This window comes from Myripristis murdjan, chromosome 20 (genome assembly GCF_902150065.1).
Source record: "Myripristis murdjan chromosome 20, fMyrMur1.1, whole genome shotgun sequence".
Classification (NCBI taxonomy): domain Eukaryota; kingdom Metazoa; phylum Chordata; class Actinopteri; order Holocentriformes; family Holocentridae; genus Myripristis; species Myripristis murdjan.
Window position 1 is genome coordinate 2,653,628 of NC_043999.1, and position 24,016 is coordinate 2,677,643.

General features: G+C 43.2%; 1 protein-coding gene across 1 annotated transcript in view; it reads left to right on the plus strand.

Moving 5' to 3' along the window:
* The window catches only part of scn5lab (sodium channel, voltage gated, type V-like, alpha b), a 192,721-nt gene extending 168,939 nt beyond the window's left edge, over nt 1–23,782 (plus strand). Inside the window, exons 25-32 of the mRNA XM_030079285.1 lie at nt 5,047–5,169; nt 10,262–10,534; nt 16,150–16,203; nt 17,044–17,185; nt 18,433–18,533; nt 19,210–19,480; nt 21,557–22,730; nt 23,642–23,782. Of these exons, the coding sequence (XP_029935145.1) occupies nt 5,047–5,169; nt 10,262–10,534; nt 16,150–16,203; nt 17,044–17,185; nt 18,433–18,533; nt 19,210–19,480; nt 21,557–22,730; nt 23,642–23,735 (2,232 nt within the window). The 3' untranslated portion in view covers nt 23,736–23,782. The remainder of the gene's footprint in view (nt 1–5,046; nt 5,170–10,261; nt 10,535–16,149; nt 16,204–17,043; nt 17,186–18,432; nt 18,534–19,209; nt 19,481–21,556; nt 22,731–23,641) is intronic.
* Nucleotides 23,783–24,016: the final 234 nt, after the last annotated feature.

A 24,016-nucleotide genomic window follows, 5' to 3' on the forward strand; every position in this document is an offset into this window, starting at 1 on the left:
GGTTGATGACGAAGATGACATTATGATGTAACAGGGATGATGAGAAAGCTGACGTTATGATGTAACAGGGATGATGAGAAAGCTGAGGTTTTGATGTAACGGATGATGACAAAGCTGAGGTTATGATGTAACAGGGATGATGACAAAGAAATGACAAAAAAAATGACAAAGCTTACATTGTGATGATGATGACGAAGTGGATGTCACAGTGTTGATGATGTAACAGCGCTGATGATAGATGACAACAACCCTGACATGAATTATTAGTTGGTGATGTAACGGCGATGACAGTCACACTCATCAGCATGTGGTATGATGACTGCGAATGTGAGATTGATCATCATAATTTCAGTGTAATGATGATGATGATGACAGTGACAGTGACCAGTGCGATGATGAAGGTGTAAAGCTAGTCTGGCATGCTGAGTTTCATTTGTTTATTTTTGATTCACTTCCTGTGGATTTACAACCGTCTGATGAGCTCAAACACTTTTACTACACCATCCAGCCGTTTTCCCTCCCTCACTTCAGTCCTAACACATAAAATATCCCTTCAGTTTCTCTAATATTACATCTTAAAGACTGAAGGAATGGCTTGCTTTCTTTTGTCTCATTTTCCTCTCTCTCTCTCTCTCTGACACACACACACACACACACACACACACTATAACCATGGTCAGTGCTCAGGGCAGAGGAAGTGACTGAAAGCAAACAGCTAAACAGAGAGAGAGAAAGGGAATCAGTCAGAAGTAAATTGTTCAAATATTTTCTTAATCACTCACTCATGTAGGAACACACACACACACTCTCTCTCTCTCTCTTGCCTTCTCTCTGTATCAGGTAGTGTGTGTTACAGTAGTTGTTTTGTTGTTCCGCATCTCACTCCACTGCATTAACGCCACTCCACAAATAGCAGGGACGAGAAACATAGACAGAGAGAGAGAGAGAGAGAGAGAGAGAGAGGGCTTGAGAGAGGGAGGGAGAGAGAGATGAAGGTCCAAACAGCCTTTGGCTAAATGATAAGCAGTGGCTTTTCAACCTCTGCACACACACACACACACACACACAGAGAGAGAGAGAGAGAGACTTGCACGCTTGGACGCTCACACTCTTTCTCACTTTCACTCTTTGGGACACTCATACACGGAGGCAAAGTCACACACACACACACAAAGTCATACACTTGCACATATCCGCACACACACACACGTGGACATATGGATGTGCATTCTTGCACACGCACTCTTTCTCAGCCTGACTCACACACACATACGCACACATTATACACACACACACACACACACACACACACACACTTATACTTACATACGCATGCACTGGCTTGGAAATTGACACACTCTCGCTCTCTCCCTGGGTGTTTTCCGCCTGGCCGTCTTCATAAATGACACTGTGTATTGTGACGTTTTTATTTGGTTGAACTGGCCTGGAGCGAGTGAGCGAGCAAAAGAGAGAGAGAGAGAGAGAGAGTCAGTCATTAGTAATGCAAAGATAGAGACCAATTCATGCACATCTGAGTCAGGAGACAGACTAGATAATCATTATTATTATCATTAGTTATTATTACTGTTATTAGCAGTGGCTATAGATGTAGTAATGGTAGTTGTAGTAGTGTAAGTAATAATCGTACTAGTAGTGACTTTAGTAGCTATAATTTTAGCCTGAAGGAGTGTGAAAAAAAGTAGCATCCTCAGCATTAAATTAGTACTAGTAATTGTGTTAACATAACAACTAGTACTAATATTAGTGCAGTATTACTGGTATTATTGGTTGACCGTATTGTAATCAGCAGCATCAGCATCAGTAGTTCTTGTAGTGTACTACACTCTAATACTACACAGTATGTGCTGAGGGCTAATGTTAACACTGCACTGTTTAGGCTGTTAGGTGTATTACTGGCTTGGTGCATGTTGGTGGAAATAAAAGTACATTTTGGCCTGAGGGTGGCGCTAGAGGAAAGGTCACAAGGTCACCAAATTTGACCAGATTCATCTTCTGTGGAGCATGAACGTGCTTTCCAAATGTCATGGCAGTCCAACCCACAGGTTTCACAGGTCAAGTCATTTTCACAGTCTCATCTGAAACGTTATTGCCTTAAGTCATCCCTGTAGATCTCAGGCTCGGGTAGTCTTTGACGTAACTGCCTGATTCATAAAGATGTCCGAGTTGGGTAATCTTTAAGGTAATTCTCTAACACTATATTGCTTAGAACTGGACAGATCTTATCATGCTATCAGTCTTGGTTAAAACGTGATTCTGTAACTCTTCCCTGTGTTTCTAAGAGCCGGGTAATCTGATTCCTGAACCCTACCGTGGAGCTCTCAGTGTTGGGTAATCCATGATATAATTCCTCAAAAGTTACCCTGTAGTTTGACCAACCTTTGTCATTATTGGTAAACCCGGTTCCTGTACCTATCAGAGTTGGCTCATCTTTAAGATAATTGCCTAACCCTGAATTTCTTGGAATTGGACAGTTCTTCTCATAGTTTCTTAACCCAACTCCCATGTGTCTCAGTGTTGGTTAAAACGTGATTCTTTAGTTCTTATCAGTTCTTATCATACAGGATGTCCATAAAGTCTCTTTACAATTTAACAAATTTATTACAAAAGCAAATGAATAGACAAATCTGTGGAAATTATTACAAAATTAGAAGTAGATACTGAAGTTTTTTTTTTTGCCTCATTTAATCCACCTCTATATGGGTACCGTTAATTGCACAAAGCACATCAAGACGGTACTCGATTTCTCGCCATGTTGGCTGTAGCAGAGCCTCATCGATGGTGGCAGTGGCATCAGTGATCTTTAGCTTCAGGTCGTTGATGTCCAATGTGATTAAAAACTTTGAGAACCACTGAGTACATAGAACAAATCTGATTAACATATCTCATTAATTGCTTTTGTAATAGATTTTTTTTTTAAATTGTAAAGAGACTTTGTGGACACCTTGTAGTTTGTTAATCCAATAAAACGTGATTCTTTAACTCTTCCTCAGTGTTTCCGAGAGCCGGGTAATCTGATTCCTGAACCCTACCCTGGGGCTCTCAGTGTTGGGTAATCTCTGACATAACTCCTCAACAGTTACCCTGTATCTCTCAGAGTTTGTCCAACCTTTGTCACGATTGGTTAACCCGGTTCCTGTACCTGTCAAAGCTGGCTGATGTTTGACGTGATGCCTTCACCCTAACCCCGTAGATCTCAGTTCTGGGCACGCTGGCCCGGGCCGTCACTGTGGACCAGATCACCACCATGCGGGTGCTGAGGACGCTCAGGGCTCTGCGTCCTCTCCGGGCCGTGTCCCGCTTCGCCGGTATCAGGGTAAGAACTCGGCGGGAACCACTGGAAAAACCGCTGGGAACGTTAGAGGAACTGCTGACGGCAATGTCGACCCTAAAAACCTGCCGCTCTGTCACGTGGAAAACTGAGATGTGTGGCTTAGCTGGCTGGCTTCAGGGTTGCTGTTTCTTTTTCACAGCTGATATCTGTGTGTCAGTGCCTTGACAGGAGCTAATAACTCACAGTCATTCAAAATCTTGTCATGTTTTGGTTATGCTTTCACAAACCTTTGCGAAATGGGAATGATGCCTTCAAATGGTACAGATGATTCTGTTCCCAAGTTTTCTAGTCTGAGCGAAGTTTAATTTTATTTCACCAAAAGCTGAAGCTAACCTCAACCAAAGTGCTTTACTAAACTGAAGCATTAGCCAGACATTGTCACCCGGTGTGAATTCGCTTCCATTCACGTCTTTGCATTGACTTTGTATGCAAGAGCATCGCGTGAAAAACTGGCTTTACTGTTGATTTGAACACACAGTTGTTGTTTTTTTTAAATCCCTTCTTTGTTTTAATGCTCGCCCAAAATTGTGTTCAGTATTTGTTCCAGTTCACTGAGGCGCCCTTAAAATATATAATACAATATATTACTACACTTTTCCTAAGGAGTTATTATGTGATTCTGTTTATTAGAATCTCAAAACATCCTAAAGATGCCCTGCTCACTTTTTGTCACTAAGATTTCCATGGATAACAACTTAATATACATTTACATGTGCCGATTTTGCATTTTCCAATCAAATTTAATCAAAAACCATATCAAACTTATGGCACGTTGCCGAGGGCAGAGCGCGGCTGAAAGTGGCGGAGGGCTCAGTGAATCTGGCCCGGGGTTTCAGAGCAGGTTCTCATCTCTTAACAGTTTGTTAGACTGTTCTGCAGCCGCAGACAATTATCTGGAAATGTGCCTCAAAGACATTTTAGCCGACCTGCGCTGGACGGTGAGGTCACTGTCATTTTCAGCAGTGCAGCCGCTTCTAAAAAAACAGACCTCGAGCACCTCAGCGGCTCGGCCACAGCTCTGAAAAACGCTCTCAAACACCCGAGTTTCAGGCAAATGCACCGCGCCGCTGTGATGGTGTTAACTCCTGTCAAAGCAAAACCGACCCACCAACGCTTCTTCTCTTCTCCACAGCTGTGGCGATGGAGGGTTTTCACCAGGAAATAACCAAAACTCACCATAATGTCTCTCTCCTTTTTTCTAATCACGATGCTTTTTCTCTTCCACAGCCATCACCAAGGAATTCAGACTGGTTTCCCTCTGTTCCCACAGGTCACAACTCAATATTTCCTCATGAAAAATAACCTGTTTTATCGATATAAGTCTGTTTTTCCTTGTGACATCTGCATGCAGTTCAAACGAGCAGAACAAGGCACTTTTTGCTTTTGTGACTGAAAATTTGAGCATTTCTGTGGCGTAGGACCTCAGGCGGCGTTCTGCCATCTCTCTTCTCAACATGACTGCATTTTATGAGTATTGATGAAACTCTCTGTTGCACTGATGGAGCTGTGTGTGTCCTCACTGGCAGGTCTTCTCGGGTGTTTTCATCTGTGGATCCAGGCGTTAAAGTTCATGCTCCTGGTTCTCTCTCTCTCTGTCTTCCTCACTTTATTCCCATCTGCCTCCTCTCTCTGTCTCTCCTTTCCACCTGTCTCACCTGTCTGTCTTTCCCCCGCTCTGTCCTGTCTCTCTGCAGGTGTCGTTGGTCAGTTTGGTAGCCAACACGTTGGGTTACTCAGACTTTGCAGCCATCAAATCGCTGCGCACGCTGCGGGCGCTGCGGCCGCTCCGAGCGCTCTCCCGATTTGAAGGCATGAGGGTAAGAGAGTCAGTATTACCAGAGCAAACGCACCCGGGCAGCACACCACCCCCAAATCTTCCTCATCCAGTTCCCCCGCTCTCATCCTCACTGCATCTTTCATTTATTTTATTTTGTCGTATTTGTTGTAGCAGACGCCCTCCACAAGCGTTTAACCTTTTAACTCTTTAACCCTTTAACCCTTTAACTGGAGCAAATTCACTCGATTTCTGTCAAAAACATGGGAGGAAAAGGCTGATCAGCAAATTAACAAGAAATAAGAAATCACCATAAAATAGTAGAAAGTTGCCAAAAAAAAAAACAAAAAACTGAAAATTATCCCAAAATTTACTGAAATTTTGTATGAAAAAAACATAATAAGTAGAAGTAGAAGTAGAAAAAGAAGAAGAAAAAGTCAGTATATAGATAGATAGATTTATTATTATTTACAAGGAAGGTACAGTATATTTAAGAAAATTATCACATTATACATTAGTTTGTTAAAAAAAAAAAAAGAAGAAGAAGAAAAAATGGAGGAACAAATCAAGGAAAAAGAACAGATAGCAACAAAAATTCAAAAGAAAAAAAAAATTCCCCTCAAAACCAGAAAAAAAAAGACAAAATAAGATATAAAATAAGATATTTTCTGGAAGGTGCCCACCCACAGCCTCCTGGGTTTCAAAGGGTTAATTTACACACAATAAAAGCGATCCAAAATTGTTTATTTGATTTCATCTAATAATAAATTTAAGATTAAATTAAATTAAATTTTAAAAAGTCTCACTTATGAAATGCTAGCTCCACCCCTGCAGCTTGTTTTACCTCAGCGTTAGACGTCGGGACACTGAAGACAGAAAGCAGCTCGGTCCTTTTCCTGCTGCTCAAACGTCCCGTCTGAGGTCTTATGGCGGCACCTTTTTTGTTTTTTGTTTTTTTTTTTTTAATCATGGGACTGACGGTAGCACCAGCTAACATAAATCAAGCGCCCCCTCTTGGTGTGCTGTCGGCCTCCTGTCAGTGTTTCCTCTCAGCTGCTTCTCTTCCAGACGCTCGGCGGGTCGAGCGCTGCTTTCATGGCTCATGGTTTCTCTCACCAGGAAACAAAATGATCTCACTGCACTTCTGCCCTCTCTGTCTTCATATTTCCAGCTACAGCTTGATGCTAAACTAAGTGAAGAAAAACTTTTTCCCCTTCATTACGCAAAATATCTCATCTTTGCATGTGGATCACCTTCATCAAACTGACAGTATTATAATTATCATTATTATTAAGATTATTATTTGATAAGAAATAAATGTTAGTGTGATAAACAGCAGTTGTTTTACTTTTTGAGCAGCAACATTTTGTATTATAAAGCAAGTCATTAAAGACTTTTTTCAGACAGCCAGGACTGATTTAATTATTTTCCAGACATTATTTTCCATTATTTACCTTTTTTCACACGAGCTCCTCAGCCTCTCCTCCTCTGCTCCGTCTTGCCAGGATCTTTTACGACCTCAGAGTCCATCCAGTTTCCTCTCAGCTGATGTTTCCGTCTCGTTCGTCAGTATTATTGTCAGCAGAGTCAGAGTCCTGCAGAAGCCTCCTGTCGCTGCAAACTTTGGGGGAAAAAAAAATCCAAAAACTGCAGGGAAACATTCAAGGATGCTGGAGAAAATAAAAGGCAGGAGGACCTGATGAAACTGGCCTCACTGTGGTTCTAAAGAAAATGTTAGATTGGCAGATTATAAAACTTTAACAGACTGGATCCCCTGAATATTACAGACTTTGATGGAGTATTAGGACCACTGTGGAGAAAAAAAAGAAATTATGAAGCCAGGAGAGGGGTGGGATATTCTAAGAATATTTGTGACTTTTTCAAGGTTTTCTTGTCCTAAATTTGTTTTTTTTTTCTCATAAATTTACAACTTTAATCTCAGAATTTCTGAGTGTTTTCTTGCAAACCTGTGACTTTATAATCTCAGAATTTTTGAGTTTTTCTCTCATAAGTTGTGAGTTTTTTTTCTCGGAAATTTACCATTTTAATCTCAGAGAATATTCTAGTGTTCTTCTAGTTTAGTTTTTTAGTTTTTTTTTAGTTTTGTTTTTTTTTTTAGTAAATTTATGATTTTAATCCAGGAAATTCTGAATCGCCCAAGGGCTTTTTTTTCTTTTTGTTTCTTTTTGGGGTTTTTTCCCTACGATGGCTCTGATACACCGTCATATACAGATGTTTTGTTTCCACAGAGGGCTTAAAGAGCTTTAATGGAGGTTTCATATTAAAAAAAAAAAAAAAAACAGTGTTTTTTAGAATTTTAGAGGCAGAGGTTCAGTCTCTTGTGCACGAGGCGAGGCGTGGATTAAAGCTGCAGTGACGGGACGTCCCGGCCCCTCGCTGCCGGTCACCCCCTCTCTCCTCTTCCTGTCTCACCTCCTGTCTCACCTCCTGTCTCTCTCTGCTGTCACTGTCAAATAAATGCTGAAAAAAAAAATAATCTCAAACAGGAAAAGTTGCAGTGACAGGAGGAGGTGCAGCGCTGACTCTGACGCTCCACTTCACATGAACTGCATGCTGGGAGAAAACAAGGCTTTTTGCTATGGATCGCTCCTCCTCCTCCTCCTCCTCCTCCTCCTTCTCTTCATCATCTTCCTCTTCATCATCTGGCTAATCAGATTTGGTCTCACGCCGGTTTACAAATGCTCCGCTCTCAGCGCCACATCGCTCACTCAGCACGGGATTCTGGGTAGAAGCAGTGCGTTGTGGGTAGAGGAAGGAGGGCTTGAGTGGCAGATTACTTTTGTCTGTGTGTGTGTGTGTGTGTGTGTGTGTGTGAGAGAGAGAGAGAGAGAGACAGAGCGCTGACACTCAGCTCTCTCTCTGTAGCAGCAGCAGGAGGCAGGGAGCTAATTGTCCTAAAAATACAAACTGGAGATAAGAAATCCACATTTCACATTTCAGCAGAGCAGCAGCCTCCCTCGCCGGTCAGCAGCGTCACACTTAACTCCGCCGGCTCACACTCACTCACTATTTTTACATGTTGTAACTCAAAGCTACGTTTTACATCCTGGACATTTTGCTGACTGTCTTATTCAGAGAGATTTATAGCGCGGTCAGCAGGACGAAAAAAAAAAAAAAAAACACATCTTAAAGGACCAGCCCAGTGATTCTGCCCGTTTAGCGTAATATCTGCAAAATGTATAAATATCACGTTTCTGCCTCTCCCACATCACTCCTCCTCCCTTTCCTCCATTCATTCCACTACGATATGAACATGAACTTCCAGAGCCTTCACACTTTCTTCACTCCAGTTTTCCATCAGCCCAATAAAGTCCTCCACATGAGTTTTCCTAAAAGCAGCAGCACTGTTGGCTTTTCAGGACTTTTTCAAATTGTGTCCCTCCGCCAGGGAAAATAGTCCCTAAGCGGGGAAACGTTTTGCTTTCCACAGCCGATCATCAGCTGTGTGGTTTCTGAATGTTGAGGACTTTGGCGATGTGGAGGAATTGTAGTAAATGGACCAAACATCCAGAATCACTGGGCTGGAGCTTTAAATTTTTATACTTTCCAACATTACAAGCTGCTAACAGTGAGATGACACGGTGGCTTAATCTGATTGGCCAGATTCACCGGCATGCCTGCACTGTAGATTGTAGAAAAATGAGTGAAAGTGTGATTTTGTCACCGTGAATGAGCCGAGGCTGAAGGGAAACTGCAGCGTTTGGTGGACTGTCTCACTGCTATCGCTACGTTCACGTGCACGCAGGAAATCAGATTATTGTGAGGCGGATGTGGATTTTAAATCTTCATCAGAGGCGGCGGTGACTTGGATAGATAGATAGATAGATAGATAGATAGATATACTTTATTGATCCCAACCAGGGAAATTCTGGAAATCAGATTATTGGAGTTTCCTTCTCCGTTCTCTTTTCCTGCTCATGGAGAACCCGTTCAGAAATGTAAGTGAGGGTTTCCATGGCGACAGTGTTCGGGTTTCTTCAGCTGGACTAAAATCACCAGGATCTCCTGGTCACTAAATCCGATCGTATGAGAGTCTGAGTTTTTCTCGGAAATTTTTGATTGTGTCTTGTCAGAATTTTTGAGTTTTCTTCTCATGAGTTTTATGACTTTAATCTTAAAATTTCTTTTTTTTTTACTCGTAAATTTATGACTTTATAATCTAAGAATTTTCCATTTTTTCCCATAACTTTGAGGGTTTTTTTCTCATGAATTTTACGAGTTTAATCTCAGAATTTCTATGTTTTTTCTCGTAAATTTGTGACTTTATAATTTCAGAATTTTTCAGTTTTTTCTCAGAAACACTCAGGTTTTTTTCTCATTCTTTCAGCAGAAATCTACCTGAGAAACCTGATCATAGAAACCGGATTTCTGTTTACGTGGCAGCTCAGAGACCCGCCTTTATCAGGTTATTAAAGTGCACGTGACCGTCAGAATCAGAAACAGAAATACTTTATTGACCCCTGAGGGGAAACTGTGTCGGTTGCAGTTGCTCAGATTTTCAAGAGATGAATAAGTGAAATGATAAGAAATAGAAAAAGAAATAAAAATCATAAAAAAGTGCATTAAAAATGTATAACCAAAAGGTATGTGCATTATGTATAAAATGTGCATTAATCCAAGTTGTAAAAAAAAAAGTATATGCATTATGTTCATCATGCATAATTATGTGTATTAATCCTGTAAAAACATTACACCAGTAAATACAGAAATAAGAAATTGAACATATGGAAAAAGTATTGCTACACATCCCGTCTTTAGTTTAGTTTTGTTGTCAGTGTAACATAAATAACATTCCCTGTGTTGAGGGATAATAAACCATTAGCATTATGCTAAAAATAAGAAAACGAGTGCTCGCAGCAACTCACAGTTCAACATGAAGCATTCTTACATGAGTTGTGGTAGTTTTGTGTCGGTAAAATGTTTGTTGTCCAGTGAGACAGTCCTCCAAAACGTTCCTGTCCTGTAAGACTTGAACTGAGATGAGTTTTGAAAAAGAAAATTAAAGTTAAAACAAAAAAAAAAAAAAAAAGAAGCTAATTATGTACATCTGTATTTTGGGTTATTTGTGTGTGTGTGTGTGTGTGTGTGTGTGTGTGTGTGTGTGTGTGCTCCAGGTGGTGGTGAACGCCCTGATCGGGGCGATCCCCTCCATCATGAACGTGCTGCTGGTCTGTCTGATCTTCTGGCTCATCTTCAGCATCATGGGCGTCAACCTGTTTGCGGGGAAGTTCGGCCGCTGCGTGAACCGCACCGGCTACATCTACAACGCCTCCTTCATCAACAACAAGACCGAGTGCCTGGCGCTCAACGACACGCAGTTCTACTGGAGCAAAGTCAAGGTCAACTTCGACAACGTGGGCGCCGGATACCTGGCTCTGCTGCAAGTGGTGAGCTGCCCCGCCGCCCGCCCGAGGTTTTCTTTTTAAAGCAAAACTGGCCTCTGGTGCAGTGTGTGTTTGTGTTAGCTAGTCTCCTGGGTATGTGTGTGTGTGTGTGTGTGTGTGTGTGTGTGTGTGCTGTCGAGTTCCCTGGGTGTGATGTGAGTCCACATGGTGGTGAAATCTCCTCATTAGCTGGTAATCCATAACACTGTTTTTTTTTTTTTTTTTTTTTTTTTTTTGTCTCTCTATTCACTTCCACAGCAGAACAGCTCCCAAAATAAAATCACACTTTTAGCACAGAAAGCAACACGAACACACAAGGTCAGGTCATTTCTTGGCACAAGGTTTCTGCAGACACTACCTGCCGGATCTACTTTCCAATTAAAATAGAAAAAAATAACAGGAAAAGAGACGTTTAACTTCCTGTGTTTGACATTTGACGTTTCCTGCGGAACTTTTATTTTGTGTTGATTTTGGCGGCCCCTGTGGACAAAAGCGGTACTGCCTCCCGGAATGAAGACTTGCTCCTAGGCGGCAGGGGGCCAGTGTGTGATTTTGGTGTCATGTCATATTGCACAGACGTGTGTTCCCCAGTACATTTGCACACACACACACACATGGTAAAAAATATGTGATAAATTGTTCATTAATAAACTTTTTTCACTGCTCCTAAATAGCAAATAAAAATCATTTGGGAGCCACATGTGCTCCTTAGGGAAATAAAGTGAGCATGGAGCCCCGTCAGTGTGCGTACATGAGGCTGACCCACAGGTTTATGAACATTAGGTTATATATATATATATATATATATATAATGAATGCAGAGCCTGGGAGTCAGATCTCAGCCCCATGTGTCTCAGCAGGGACATATACAGCCTGGGAAAATGTAAAGACCCTCTCACAGATGGTCTCGTTTGCTTATGTAGGTCATGACGAGGCCTCGGCGTTAAACTTGAGACGCTTTCGTAACCGGGTCTCTGTGTGTGCGGCCGCTCCGAACCAGGTAACGCCACGCCAAACGCAAAACGCAGCGATCAGACGCTTCGTTCCCCCCAGCCACCAAATTCAGGCAGCAAACGGACGAGCCTTTGTACTGCGTGGCTTTTTTTTGTTTTTTTTTAAAAGAGAGGGAGGAAAGAGAAAAAAAAACAAAGGGAAAAAAAGGAGAAGAAAAGCAGCTGTGTCCTGTACCAAACGTAGGAGGTTTGACTTTTCTGCCTCTCCTCCCTCTCTTCGTCTCTGTCTTGTTGTAACCTTAATTTTCCTCCCACGCTCGCACTTTATCTCTCGCTCGCCGTCGCAGGTTTGACTTTTTACTCTTCTCTCTCTCTCTCTCTCTCTCTCTCTCTCTCTCTCTCTCTCACTCGCTTCCATTTTCTTTGTGGCTTTAGTCAGAATGTGTCCCTCTCCTGCTCGCTCGCTCCCTCCCTGCATGTTTTTCTGCCTCGCTCGGCCTCTGCGTCTCTCTCTGCCTCCGTCTCCTCTCTCTGTTCACTCTGTTTTTTTTTTTTTTACAGTTTGAAGCTTTAAAGCAATAAAGTCCAAACAAACAACTCAAAGACAGATTCTCTCTCTCTTTATTTTTCATATTTGAATGTGAAATCCCCTCCTCCTCTTTATCTGTCATTCTCTCGCTTCATTTCTTCGTCTTCGTCTCACTTTTCCTCTCGTCATCACTTTTATCTTTTGAGCGTTCGCCTCCATCCTTCCGTTGCACTTTTCTACCCTTTTCTTCTCTCTCTGTCACCTCCTCTCTCTCTCACTCTCTCACTCTCTCTCTGCATCCCTCGCTCCTCATCTCTCCATCACACAAAACGAATAAATCCAATTACAGTCAACTCTGCTTTTCCACTCCTTCCCCCTCCTCTCTCCCTTTGTTTCTGCTTCATTTTTATTTCTTTCCTCATGAGTCATGTCCCTCTCTCTCTCTCTCTCTCTCACTCTCTCTCTCTACCTCTGTCTCTACCTTGCTCGCCCTCTCCTCCTGCTCTCTGTTGCCCACCAAGGGAGTCCTGAGAGCCTCCAATCAATCAGCTTCTGAGAGGCTTTTATTTTTAGAGCGACTTCAGCCAAGTGGGAGGGAAACGGAGAGATGGAGAGAGAGAGAGAGAGAGAGAGAGAAAGAGAGAGAGAGACTTTTGATTTTTATCACCTTTGTTAAAACATCACCAAAACTACAGGCTGAAAACTAACCACGGCATACATCACAAAAAGAGATTAGATAGAAATTAAGACGGAACCCACTGCCTCTCTCCTCACACACACACACACACACACACACACACACACACACACACACACACACACCAACATCACAATATCTAGAGCCCCCCTCCTCCAGCAACATAACATCAAACCATTTCAGAGCCACAGACGCAAAAATATGATCCAAAAAAAAGTGAAAGAGAGAGAGAGAGAGAGAGAGAGGAGAAGCACAAGTGGAGGAGGAAAATTAAGGTTCAAACTGCGAGCGGAAAGAAAAGGAAAGGGCAGCGAGGGAGGGAGGGAGGAGAAGACATGGAGAGAGGGAAGAAGGGAGCGAGCGATGCTAGAAAAGCAGGTGGAGGGAAGGAGGGGAGGAAGAGAAGAAGAGAAGGAAAAAAGGAAGGATGAAGGAAAGGAGAGAGAGAAAGAGAGAGAGAGAGAGAGAGAGAGAGAGAGAGAGAGAGAGGCAGGAAGTTGCCGGTCGGAGTCTGGAGAACTTGAGTGTTGTTGGCAGGAGGACGGTCGCCTAGCAACAGGTTGCTCGACGCCGCTCTGTGTTTGGCTGGTCGGCGTGGCAACGGTTGGCGGGGGCAACCCTTCCATTAGCATCTGGAAATAACAGCACGCTGCAGAAAGTGACACGGCGATGCTCACAAGGCTGATTCGGTCTGATGGAGCTCTGAGCTCAGTTTAACCCTTTCAATCCCATAGGCAAGCTTTTATTTTGAAAGGTTTTGGTGGGGGGATTTCCTTGTAATTTTAACTTTTTTTGTAATTTTGTGGTAATTTGATGTCAATTTTATCATATTTTTTCCCATATTTTTTTTCTAATTTTATTTTATTTTTCTAATTTTATTTTATTTTATTTTATTTTACTTGTTAATTTTCATAATATTTTCTGGTATTTTTTTTTTTTCTAATTTTCTTATCATCTTTTTCCCAATTCTTTTGAACTAAATGAAGTGAATCTGCTCAGGTGTCTGAAATCTAAAACATTATCCAAACCTATACATGGAATGTGTATGTACAAATACATTCTCATATTTATGTGCACATGGTTATATTTTAGCCGACAAGGCCCTTTAACACCTTCATCGATCAATCGACCAACCAATCAGACTTTAACCTGTAGATTAGAAGCTTGAGATTGCCCAATCAAACAGTCATAGGAGATATAAGGTGTAAAGGTTTTATATCGGTGTGGGACACAAATTCATAACAGAATGAAAACCAAAATATGAAAGGAAAGACTGAGAGGTAGAAACAGTCAAAATAAATAAATGAGTAAATACTCATGAATAAATTATAAATGGAAAGTTTGTGTGTGGTAAAACTGCTCATCATCTTTTTGCAGTGTTGGTCTCTCTCTCTCTCTCTCTCTCTCTCTCTCTCTCTCTCTCTCTCGCTCTCACCCGGCGACCAGCAGACCATAATAATAACAGGTTGTAACCCGCGGCGACGAGCTGGTTTCAGGTCTGAGTGACGGGCGGCGGTCGCCCACGGCTCGCCGCCTCCACGCGCTTTTACCTTCCGTCTGCCCTCCTTCACCTCGGCCTCTTCCTCTCCTCACTCGTTTGGTTTCTCCTCTTTTCTTCACATTTTCTGTCTCTTTCACGTCTTTCACTTCTTTTCTCGCTCACGTTCCCTCTCTCCCTCCCTTCTCCCCCTCTCTCCGGGACGTTCCCCCTCCTCCTCCCCCTCCCTCTCTTCTTGTTGTCTCACCAACTTTTCCTCTCCTTCACTCTCTCTTTTCGTCTCTGCTGTCCTGAAAGAAGGAAGGAAGTCCATAAAAGGCCGTTTGATCTTTCATTGATGAAAAAAAAAAAAACACGGTGGTGGTGTGGTTTCCATGACGCTCTGCCTCTGTTTCTCCATCTCTGTCTCTCTGCGTCTCTCTCTGCTAATTTCCTGCTAAAATAAGAAAGCCACTTCCAGATCCTTTTGTTCACGTTTATTCATTCAAGTCGAAGAAAAACTCAGGAATGGGTCGGTGGTGACGCCGCTGCCGAGCCGAGTGACGACAGCAGCTCCTGTTCACAAAGACAAACACACTCACTGTCATCGTACGTCTAATAAATATAACGACAAAATTATTATTTTTTTTTATGTGGAACTCAAATTCCAGTCAGCATTTTTAACATTCCAAAGAGTCAGAAAGTTGTTTGCTTTTGATTCCAAAAAGCTAAACATCCACTTTGGAAGAATTACGCCGCATGAATGTCATCAGGCAATATTTAAAAAAAAAAAACAGCTGAATGTCCAACTCCAAGTCCAACTCTGCCGTTTATCATCGCCGCACGGCCGAGATTTATTCCAACCCACAGAACTTTATCTGAAGTTCTAGCGGAGATCCCGAGGTTTCCAAAGATCCCAAACATGAGCTGCTGGATTCCTGGGAAATGTGTCCAAAATGATGCACGAGACATGTAGATCTTTTGCTGTCTCGGCAGCCATAAAACTACGGCATCTCGGCTTTGAATTTTTTTTAATTTTTATTGATTTTATTTTGATTTTATTTTGATTTTTGGGGGGCGTTGGAGAGAGCGAGGAGAGGCAAACAACAGAGATCGAGTGCAAGCCGCCAGCCGGTTTAGGGATCAAGTGAAGCGGCAGAGTCGCATAAACAAAAAATTCAACCAGCCAAACTCTAAACAAATGTGCATTTTCTCATGAGGTGTAAACACAGTCCGACAGGCTGATTACATTTCAAAACAAAAGTCGCTGCCAGCCGCGTCGCTTCATGTTTTCTTCGTTCGTCTCCGCGGCGACCTGACCTGGCCGAGTCAAACATACCTTTACGCCTTCGCCATCATCATTTTTGAAAATCTGAAGATGCCAGCTACGCTAAAATGAATTAACGTCACATAAAAACTGATATCAGCACTTTGTCCAGGAGATTATCAATATTTCAATACTGATCAATCAAGAACCAATCTGATCCCGGTTCTCGAGACCCATCCCTACCAATAAAGCTCTGTCTTTTCTTTCTGTTCATTTTAATGTTTTCTCTGGACGTGTTGCTGCGGTCGACTGCAGGAAGTGTGTTTGTGTGTTTGAACGAAGGGAAACAGCCTGGATCTCATGGGAATCGGTTTATTTTTACAGTAAAAGTGATTTCTAAATAATCAGAAACAGAGGAGCATGTGATACTTCTGCAGAAGTTCCACCATGAAAATCGCCAAAATTGATTTATGAGACCAGCGCAGACTACGCATATCAGTCAAGTTACACGTTTTGATTTATTTTATGATTTATAATGTTGGCGCCACAAAGCTCTTTGGACTGAAACGGATTACACAAATCAATCTGACCTGATTTGGCGGTCAGGAAGGAAAATGAGTCTCAGCTGCTGAGGATGAATTGCGGCGTGGCACTATTTAATCGTTTGTTTGTTTGTTTGTTTGTTTGTTTCCAAGGCGACGTTCAAAGGCTGGATGGAGATCATGTACGCGGCGGTGGACTCGCGAGCCGTAAGTTGACATGCAGTTGCTGTGCGACATGAAAACATAGAAGAAGAGCTGGGTGTCGCTCATCAGCTGACGTAAGATAACAGGAGAGATTGAATGAAAAGGTTAAATAGCTCAAGCTGAAATGGAGTGAAAAGGGGAGAAATGAAACAAGATGTGAGAAGAGATGTGATGACGTAGGAGGGAATAAGTCAAGTTTTTAAATTGCATTAACTGGTGAGTTGAGATTAAAAGTAAAGACGAGATGAAATGTAAAGAGAGATGAGAAGAAATTAGATGAGATGAGATGGAGGACGTCAAGGATTTTTCACAATTTATTTAGTCAAGTTTGAACAGGAAATGACATCAACGATGGTGAGTTGAAATAAAGGGAAAAGTCAGAGGAGATTAAAGTTAGAGATTAGGAAAGGAAATGACAAGACAGAGTGAGGTGAGATGAACTGACAGGATGAGATAAGTCGAGTTTTTAAATGAAATTAATTTGCCAGTTACAACTAACGTGAGATTAGAGAAAATGAAAACACAAAGAGGAAACAGGATGAGATGAGTGAGAGGAGAGATGAAAAGTAAAAACTAAATCCAGTGAGTTTTTACATGAGATTAGTAAGATTACAAGTGAAGCAGTTTAAGATGTGAAATTATAATGGAAAGACAGAAATGAATAAAATTAGTTTTTAAATGAGATTAAATCAGACGAGCAAGAAGGAAGACGCCAGCTAAAAACCATTAAATGAGCCAAAAAAGGATGGAAAATTAAATCAGATTAATAATTCTTTTTGAATAATTGAATGTGTGTGTGTGTGTGTGTGTGTGTGTGTGTGTGTGTGTGTGTGTGTGTGTCAGGTTGAGGAGCAGCCAATCAAAGAGGTCAACCTCTACATGTACCTGTACTTCGTCATCTTCATCATCTTTGGCTCCTTCTTCACCCTCAACCTCTTCATCGGTGTCATCATCGACAACTTCAACCAGCAGAAACGGAAGATAAGTACCAAACTAGAACCAGAGAACAAGAACCAGACACTTCAGCACCAAACTAGAACCAGAGAACAAGAACCAGACAGTACAGTACCAAACTAGAACCACAGAACAAGAACCAGACACTACAGTACCAAACTAGAACCAGAGAACAAGAACCAGACACTAAAGTACCAAACTAGAACCAGAGAACAAGACCCAGACACTAAAGTACCAAACTAGAGCCAGAGAATACGAACCAGACACTAAAGTACCAAACTAGAGCCAGAGAACAAGAACCAGACACTAAAGTACCTAACTGGAACCAGAGAACAAGAACCAGACACTAAAGTACCAAACTAGAACCAGAGAACAAGAACCAGAAACCAAAGTACCAAGCAAGAGTCAGAAACTAAAGTACTAAACAAGACCCAGAAAACAAGAACCAGAAGCTAAAGGATCAAACAAGATCCAGACACTAAAGAACCAAACAAGAACCAGAAATCAAAGCGCCAAACAAGAACCAGACATGAAAGATAAGACACAAACAAGAATCTGAAACTGTAGTACCAAACAAGATTAGAGCGAAAAAGGAAACAGACAGTACAGAACCCTCCAAGCAAACGGGTCTGACTTTTAAGGCGATTCCGTGTCTGTATAAAATCATGAAACTAAAATCATAAATCCTGGTTCACGTTCAGTCCGTGCCATTAAACCCTTTCAGATGAAGGAAATGCCAGAATTCACGGTGGTGGTTCCATCAGTACAGACGTGTTGCATGGCCGAGCTTCATTCAAACCCACAGAACTTTATTCGAATTTCTAGTCAAGGTCCTGCGGGTTCCAAAGTTACCAAATAGCATAAGTCATGATAAATTACAGAGAAATGTGTGTATAATCTGGCACAAGATTTGGGTTTGACCGTTTCCATCAGTATACAGATACAGAATATGTATGTGACATTATCATAGGGGAAAAACATAATTCTATCACTGGGGCTACCGACGAGGACAGTTTAAATTGAAACTTGGGGTAAAGATTAAGATTAAGATTAAGAAGGGGATGCCAGGGCAGCAGACCTGCCGAAACTGTTCATAGTTTTAGTTTAATCTGGGAAAAGGTCAAATCTGTGAAGGCGGTGGACGAGCTCTTCATCACCAACAGAGGAACCGTGAAGCTGAAAGCATGAAAACATCCCAGTCGTGGGGTTTTCCTCATGATGCGTTTGAGTGCAGTCCGGTGAAGATAACAGAGGTGCGTCTGTTTCTGGTTTACTTAGGAGGACAGGACATCTTCATGACGGAGGAGCAGAAGAAGTACTACAACGCCATGAAGAAGCTGGGCTCCAAGAAACCCCAGAAGCCCATCCCACGCCCTCTGGTACGAACACGACCTAAATTGTTGATTTGAATAATTTTAGAACCAGTCAAAGTGAGTTTTAAGAGAATTGAAACCACAGAAACCAGCTTTGTGACTTTGTAATTTCAGAATTTTCAAGTTTTCCATCATTGCTTTTGTGAGATTTGGCTCATAAGTTTGCAACTTTAATCTCAGAATTTCAGATTTTTTTCTCACAGATTTGTCGCTTTATAATCTCAGAATTTTCAAGGTTTTTGGAGAATCTGAGTTTTTTTTTTTTTGTTTCTCATGAATCTACCACGTTAATCTCAGAGAATATTCCATTTTTTTCTTGTAAATTTACCACATTCATTATGGAAACTCTGACTTTTTTTTCTCAGAATATTACCCCCCCTCCACTTGGCTCTTTTCTCCTTATAATGGCCCTAATATGCTGTCATACATCTGCACTTAATAGTTTAAAAAAATATATCATTGTAAAAAAATAATGTTGATGTTTGTGGCCTCGAAGAAGAAGCAGTAAAAAACATTAATCGTTGTCTTCTCTCTAATTAAAAGGCGTAGAGAACTGGGCTCTGACACTTCTGCGTGATTTTGAGATGAAGTGAAATCACATCAGCAGGAAGAGGAGGCACAGACTCCAAATCCAATTACTGAATCATAAAAAACACAAACCTGATCTGTGTCTCCCGTGCAGAACTCGCTGCAAGGCTTCTTCTTCGACCTGGTGGGGAAGCAGGCGTTTGACATCATCATCATGATGCTGATCCTCCTCAACATGATCACCATGATGGTGGAGACGGACGAGCAGTCGCCGCAGATGGAGTACATCCTGAACAACATCAACCTGGCCTTCATCGTCGTCTTCTCCGCCGAGTGCCTCATCAAGATCATGGCGCTGCGCTGCTACTTCTTCACCGTCGGCTGGAACATCTTCGACTTCGTGGTGGTCATCCTCTCCATCGTCGGTGCGTTAATCTGTGTTTATTTGTGGCGGGGATGGGTAAAAAAAAAAAAACATTTATTAATGCTACTGTAGTCATTCACGAGTTTAACTTGTCCTATGTGCTCGAAGTCTTTGTGTCTCCAGATAACTCTCCATACCAGGAGGGGGCAGTGGTTTAAAAAAAAGTCAACCAGAAAGATAAAGAAAATAAACACATCATATTTTGGAGGTGTGGTTAAGCATGAGGGGAAAGCAGTCCTACTCTACGCTGCTACAGAAGCTGGTCTACGATATGAGAATGAACTTTTAGAGACTTATTACTTATTAGTTTTCCTAAAAGCAGCAGCACTGTTATGTTTTCAGGACTTTTTCAAACTGAAACGCTCCCTCCTCCTCCTCCTCCGCCAGGGAAAATAGTCCCCGGGGAAACGTTTTGCTTTCCACAGCCAATTATCAGCGGTGTGGCTTCTGAATGTTGAATGTTTTGTTTGCTGCACAAGCAGAACATTTTAAGGCGGCTGCTTCAACCACAAACTCACATTTTGACTCTGAGCTGTGAAACCTTTAGCTCCAGTTAGAACAGCTTATGGAAACATCACTGCCTGGGGTTCATTATCCAGGATTCAGGATCCAGTCTTCAAGTGTGTGTGTGTGTGTGTGTGTGTGTGTGTGTGCAGCCATCACCTCTGGCGGCAGGAAGCTGTAATATCTGTTATCTGTCAGTGAAGTGAGTGTCCAGTTGGCCTTGATGTTTCTCCTGCACCAAGGTCCTATATGGTCCAATTAACACACACACACACACACACACACACACACACACACACACACACTCAAGGCCATACAAAGAAAACTAAGCAGGTAATTTATCCCATCGCTCACAGCTGTTGAGACGTATGAACAAAATATGAACATGAGTCTGACTCATCTGCCAGCTGATCTGTCAGAGTCTGCACAAACTGACACACACACACACACACACACACAAAAACAGGAAATACCTTCTAGTAGCATATAGCACAAAAATATAATTTAGCATCAATACTTTCACAAAATAAATAATTTCATTCTCCTCCCACCGCCGTCACTGTTACCAAATATAAGAAAATGAGAAATAAACAAACACAAATACAGTGTTTACATTTTAATGCAATCCTGCTTGACAAGTTGTCTTAGCATTTGACTGGTGTTTCAACTTGAACTGTGTGTGTGTGTGCGTGTGTGTGTGTGTGTGTGTGTGTGTGTGTCTGTGTGTGCAGGCTGTGTATGTGCATGTGTAAATGTGTCTGGGTGTGTCAGCTGAGGAGTACAGCATAAGAATGTGTGTGTGTGTGTGATACAGTAAGTGTGTGCGTGCGTGCGTGTGTGTGTGTGTGTGTGTGTGTGTGTGTGTGTGCGCGCAGACAAGGCTGCCCGGGGGAGGTGAAGGTAACGGCAGCAATCAGAGCTGCCAGAGGGCGGTCCCTGGAGACAAATCAAACATGATTGACCCGTTACATCAGCTGGTCTCCTCTGTGTGTGTGTGTGTGTGTGTGTGTGTGTGTGTGTGACTGTGTGTGTGTGTGACAGAGATGTCAGGATGGGCGGGGGGGGAGGCAGTTGAGTTGATGTACGGTGTGATGGTGATTCCCTCTCAGCCCCCCGGCCCCCCTCCTCCTCACCCGTCTATTGCCTATAACTCAGACAGGGAGACAGATGGGGGAGGGGGGCATACGAGAAGGGGGGGGGGGGGCGGGCGGGGGGGGGTGTTAACTCGGAAAAGATGGATGGATTGATTCATGGATACACGGCGCAGTTTGCAGAATTACACTGTTGACTTTATGTTGCGGGGGGAAAGACGCCTCCCGACCAGCTCACTGTAAATGCAGCGGCTAAAGGAGCGCTAAGGAAGTCTGACCCGTTGAAACTCAATGGGAACCGGCGTGGGCTGTTGGCTCGCACTTAATCAGAGTATTTCCAGGTGGTTCGCGTTGCCGTGGCAGCAGCTGTAGTGTTCAGACTGATGTGCTGCAAACAGAAAATGAATCAAAGAACTGTGAAAAACACTGTGAAAGCATCAGCTCCTCATGTCTGTTTTTTTTTTCTCCTCTGTCTTTTCCAGGCATCGTCCTCGCTGACATCATTGAGAAGTACTTCGTCTCGCCGACGCTGTTCCGAGTGATCCGATTGGCCCGTATCGGCCGCGTTCTGCGCCTAATCAGAGGCGCCAAGGGCATCCGGACGTTACTGTTCGCCCTCATGATGTCGCTGCCGGCGCTCTTCAACATCGGGCTCCTCCTCTTCCTGGTCATGTTCATCTACGCCATCTTCGGCATGGCCAACTTCGCCTACGTGAAGAAGCAGGCGGGCATCGACGACATGTTCAACTTCGAGACGTTCGGGAACAGCATGATCTGCTTGTTCCAGATCACGACGTCCGCGGGTTGGGACAGCCTGCTCAGCCCCATCCTCAACAACTCCCCCGAGGAGTGCAACCCCAACATCCCGCACACGGGCACCAACGCCCGGGGCAACTGCGGGAACCCGTCGGTGGGCATCACCTTCTTCGTCACCTACATCATCATCTCCTTCCTCATCGTGGTGAACATGTACATCGCCATCATCCTGGAGAACTTCAGCGTGGCCACGGAGGAGAGCACGGAGCCGCTGAGCGAGGACGACTTCGAGATGTTCTACGAGGTGTGGGAGAAGTTCGACCCGGAGGCCACGCAGTTCATCGAGTACGCCAAGCTGTCCGACTTCGCCGACACGCTGTCGGAGCCGCTGCGCATCGCCAAGCCCAACAAGATCAAGCTGATCTCCATGGACCTGCCCATGGTCAGCGGGGACAAGATCCACTGCTTGGACATCCTGTTCGCCTTCACCAAGCGCGTCCTGGGCGAGTCGGGCGAGATGGATGCGCTCAAGCAGCAGATGGAGGAGAAGTTCATGATGGCCAACCCGTCCAAGATCTCCTACGAGCCGATCACCACGACCCTGAGGCGCAAACAGGAAGAGGTGTCCGCCACGGTGATCCAGAGGTGTTACCGCAGACACCTGGTGAGGCGGCAGATGAAGGCGGCCTCCTTCTTGTACCGCCAGATCACAACGCCTCGGCACGTGGGCGGTCAGGGCGAGGAGGGCGAGGAGGAGGGAGGATTAGGAGAGGAACCGCCTGAGAAAGAGGGACTGATCGCCGCCATGATGAGGGAGAACTACGGCTCGGTCTTAGTCGGGATGGAGCGCTCCGAGACGATTTCCTCCACCTCCTCCCCGCCGTCCTACGACAGCGTGACGCGAGCCACTTCCGAGCTCTTTCACTCGCTCGCCGTCAAGGGAGAGACGACCGTTGTCGTCACCACGGACAGCGAACTGAGCGAACAGTCGCCTCAGAAGGGCGACCCCGACAGAGACTGCGAACCATTACCATAGTGGTAACCGGAAGCAAATAAAAAAAAAAACCTAAAACAAAACAAAAAACAAGGAAACAAATGTGGATTTCCTTGTTTTTGGGTTTAATCTGTTTGTTCTTTTGTTTACTGAATGTACCGTGGCTGTAGGACACTGGAGGCCAGTGAGGACGGCGGCAGGAGGAAAGAAAGAAAGAGCAAACGAAGAGGATTATTACAATATTTTATTTAATTTCCTGTTCCTGGGGGAGATTTCTAGCCTCAACCCAACAGCGGTTTGTGGAGTTTCTTAAAGGGAAGGAGTAAAACTGAAAGGCAGGGAGGAGTGAAACCTCTGTCTCGGCTGGAGTCGGCACTGCCTTTTGCTGGAGGAAAAGACAGAAGAAGAACCTCTGGATCCCTTTGACCTTTTATGTCTCTCACGTCAGACCGGAGCCGAGGGTTTTGAACAATTACTGACCTTTGACCTTATCTGGAGGGTCAGGGGGTCAGAACAACTATATCACTGATGTATCCATCATTTATTGGACCGGGGGGTTCACTCCTTCCCACAGCTGATCAATATTTACAGAGTATGCCTGGCTTCAAGAGTGAAGGTCTCATATTCCTGTTGGTGTTTTTCGACGAATTAACGGTCGACGACTTTCTGACTGACTGAGACTTGAGAGAGGAGGGCAATTAATGACAAAGTGATTCAGAAAAAAAAAAATGTTTTTCGTAGTAAAAGTATAACTTTGTTGATGTTACCAGTCTTTTAATAGCGGTACGATTATTACTATTTTTTATATTTTTTAGAGTAAGTTGAAGAAAAATAAGCAGTCTCTCTCTTTTGACTTTGGAGTGGCGATGGCTATGAAAAAGTGGCTGAACTACCAACGTTGTGATAGATGAGAGGGGAGCGGGCGTGCGGGCGGGAATAACTCGAAAACCTGAAAATGAAAAGCAACTTCATCTGTTTTTTGGTTTTTTGGGGGGTTTCTTTTTTTTTGTTGTTGCTGTTGGCAGTTTTGCACTTTTGAGTTTACATGTGTCACCTTTCCACACTTGGGCAACGATACATATTAGAAGAGCCTGAGATTGATGTTTTTCTCCAAAAAAACAAAACAAAACAAAAAAAAAAAAACACATCGAGGTGCATTCAGATAACACCAAATACTAAATCAAGTGCACGC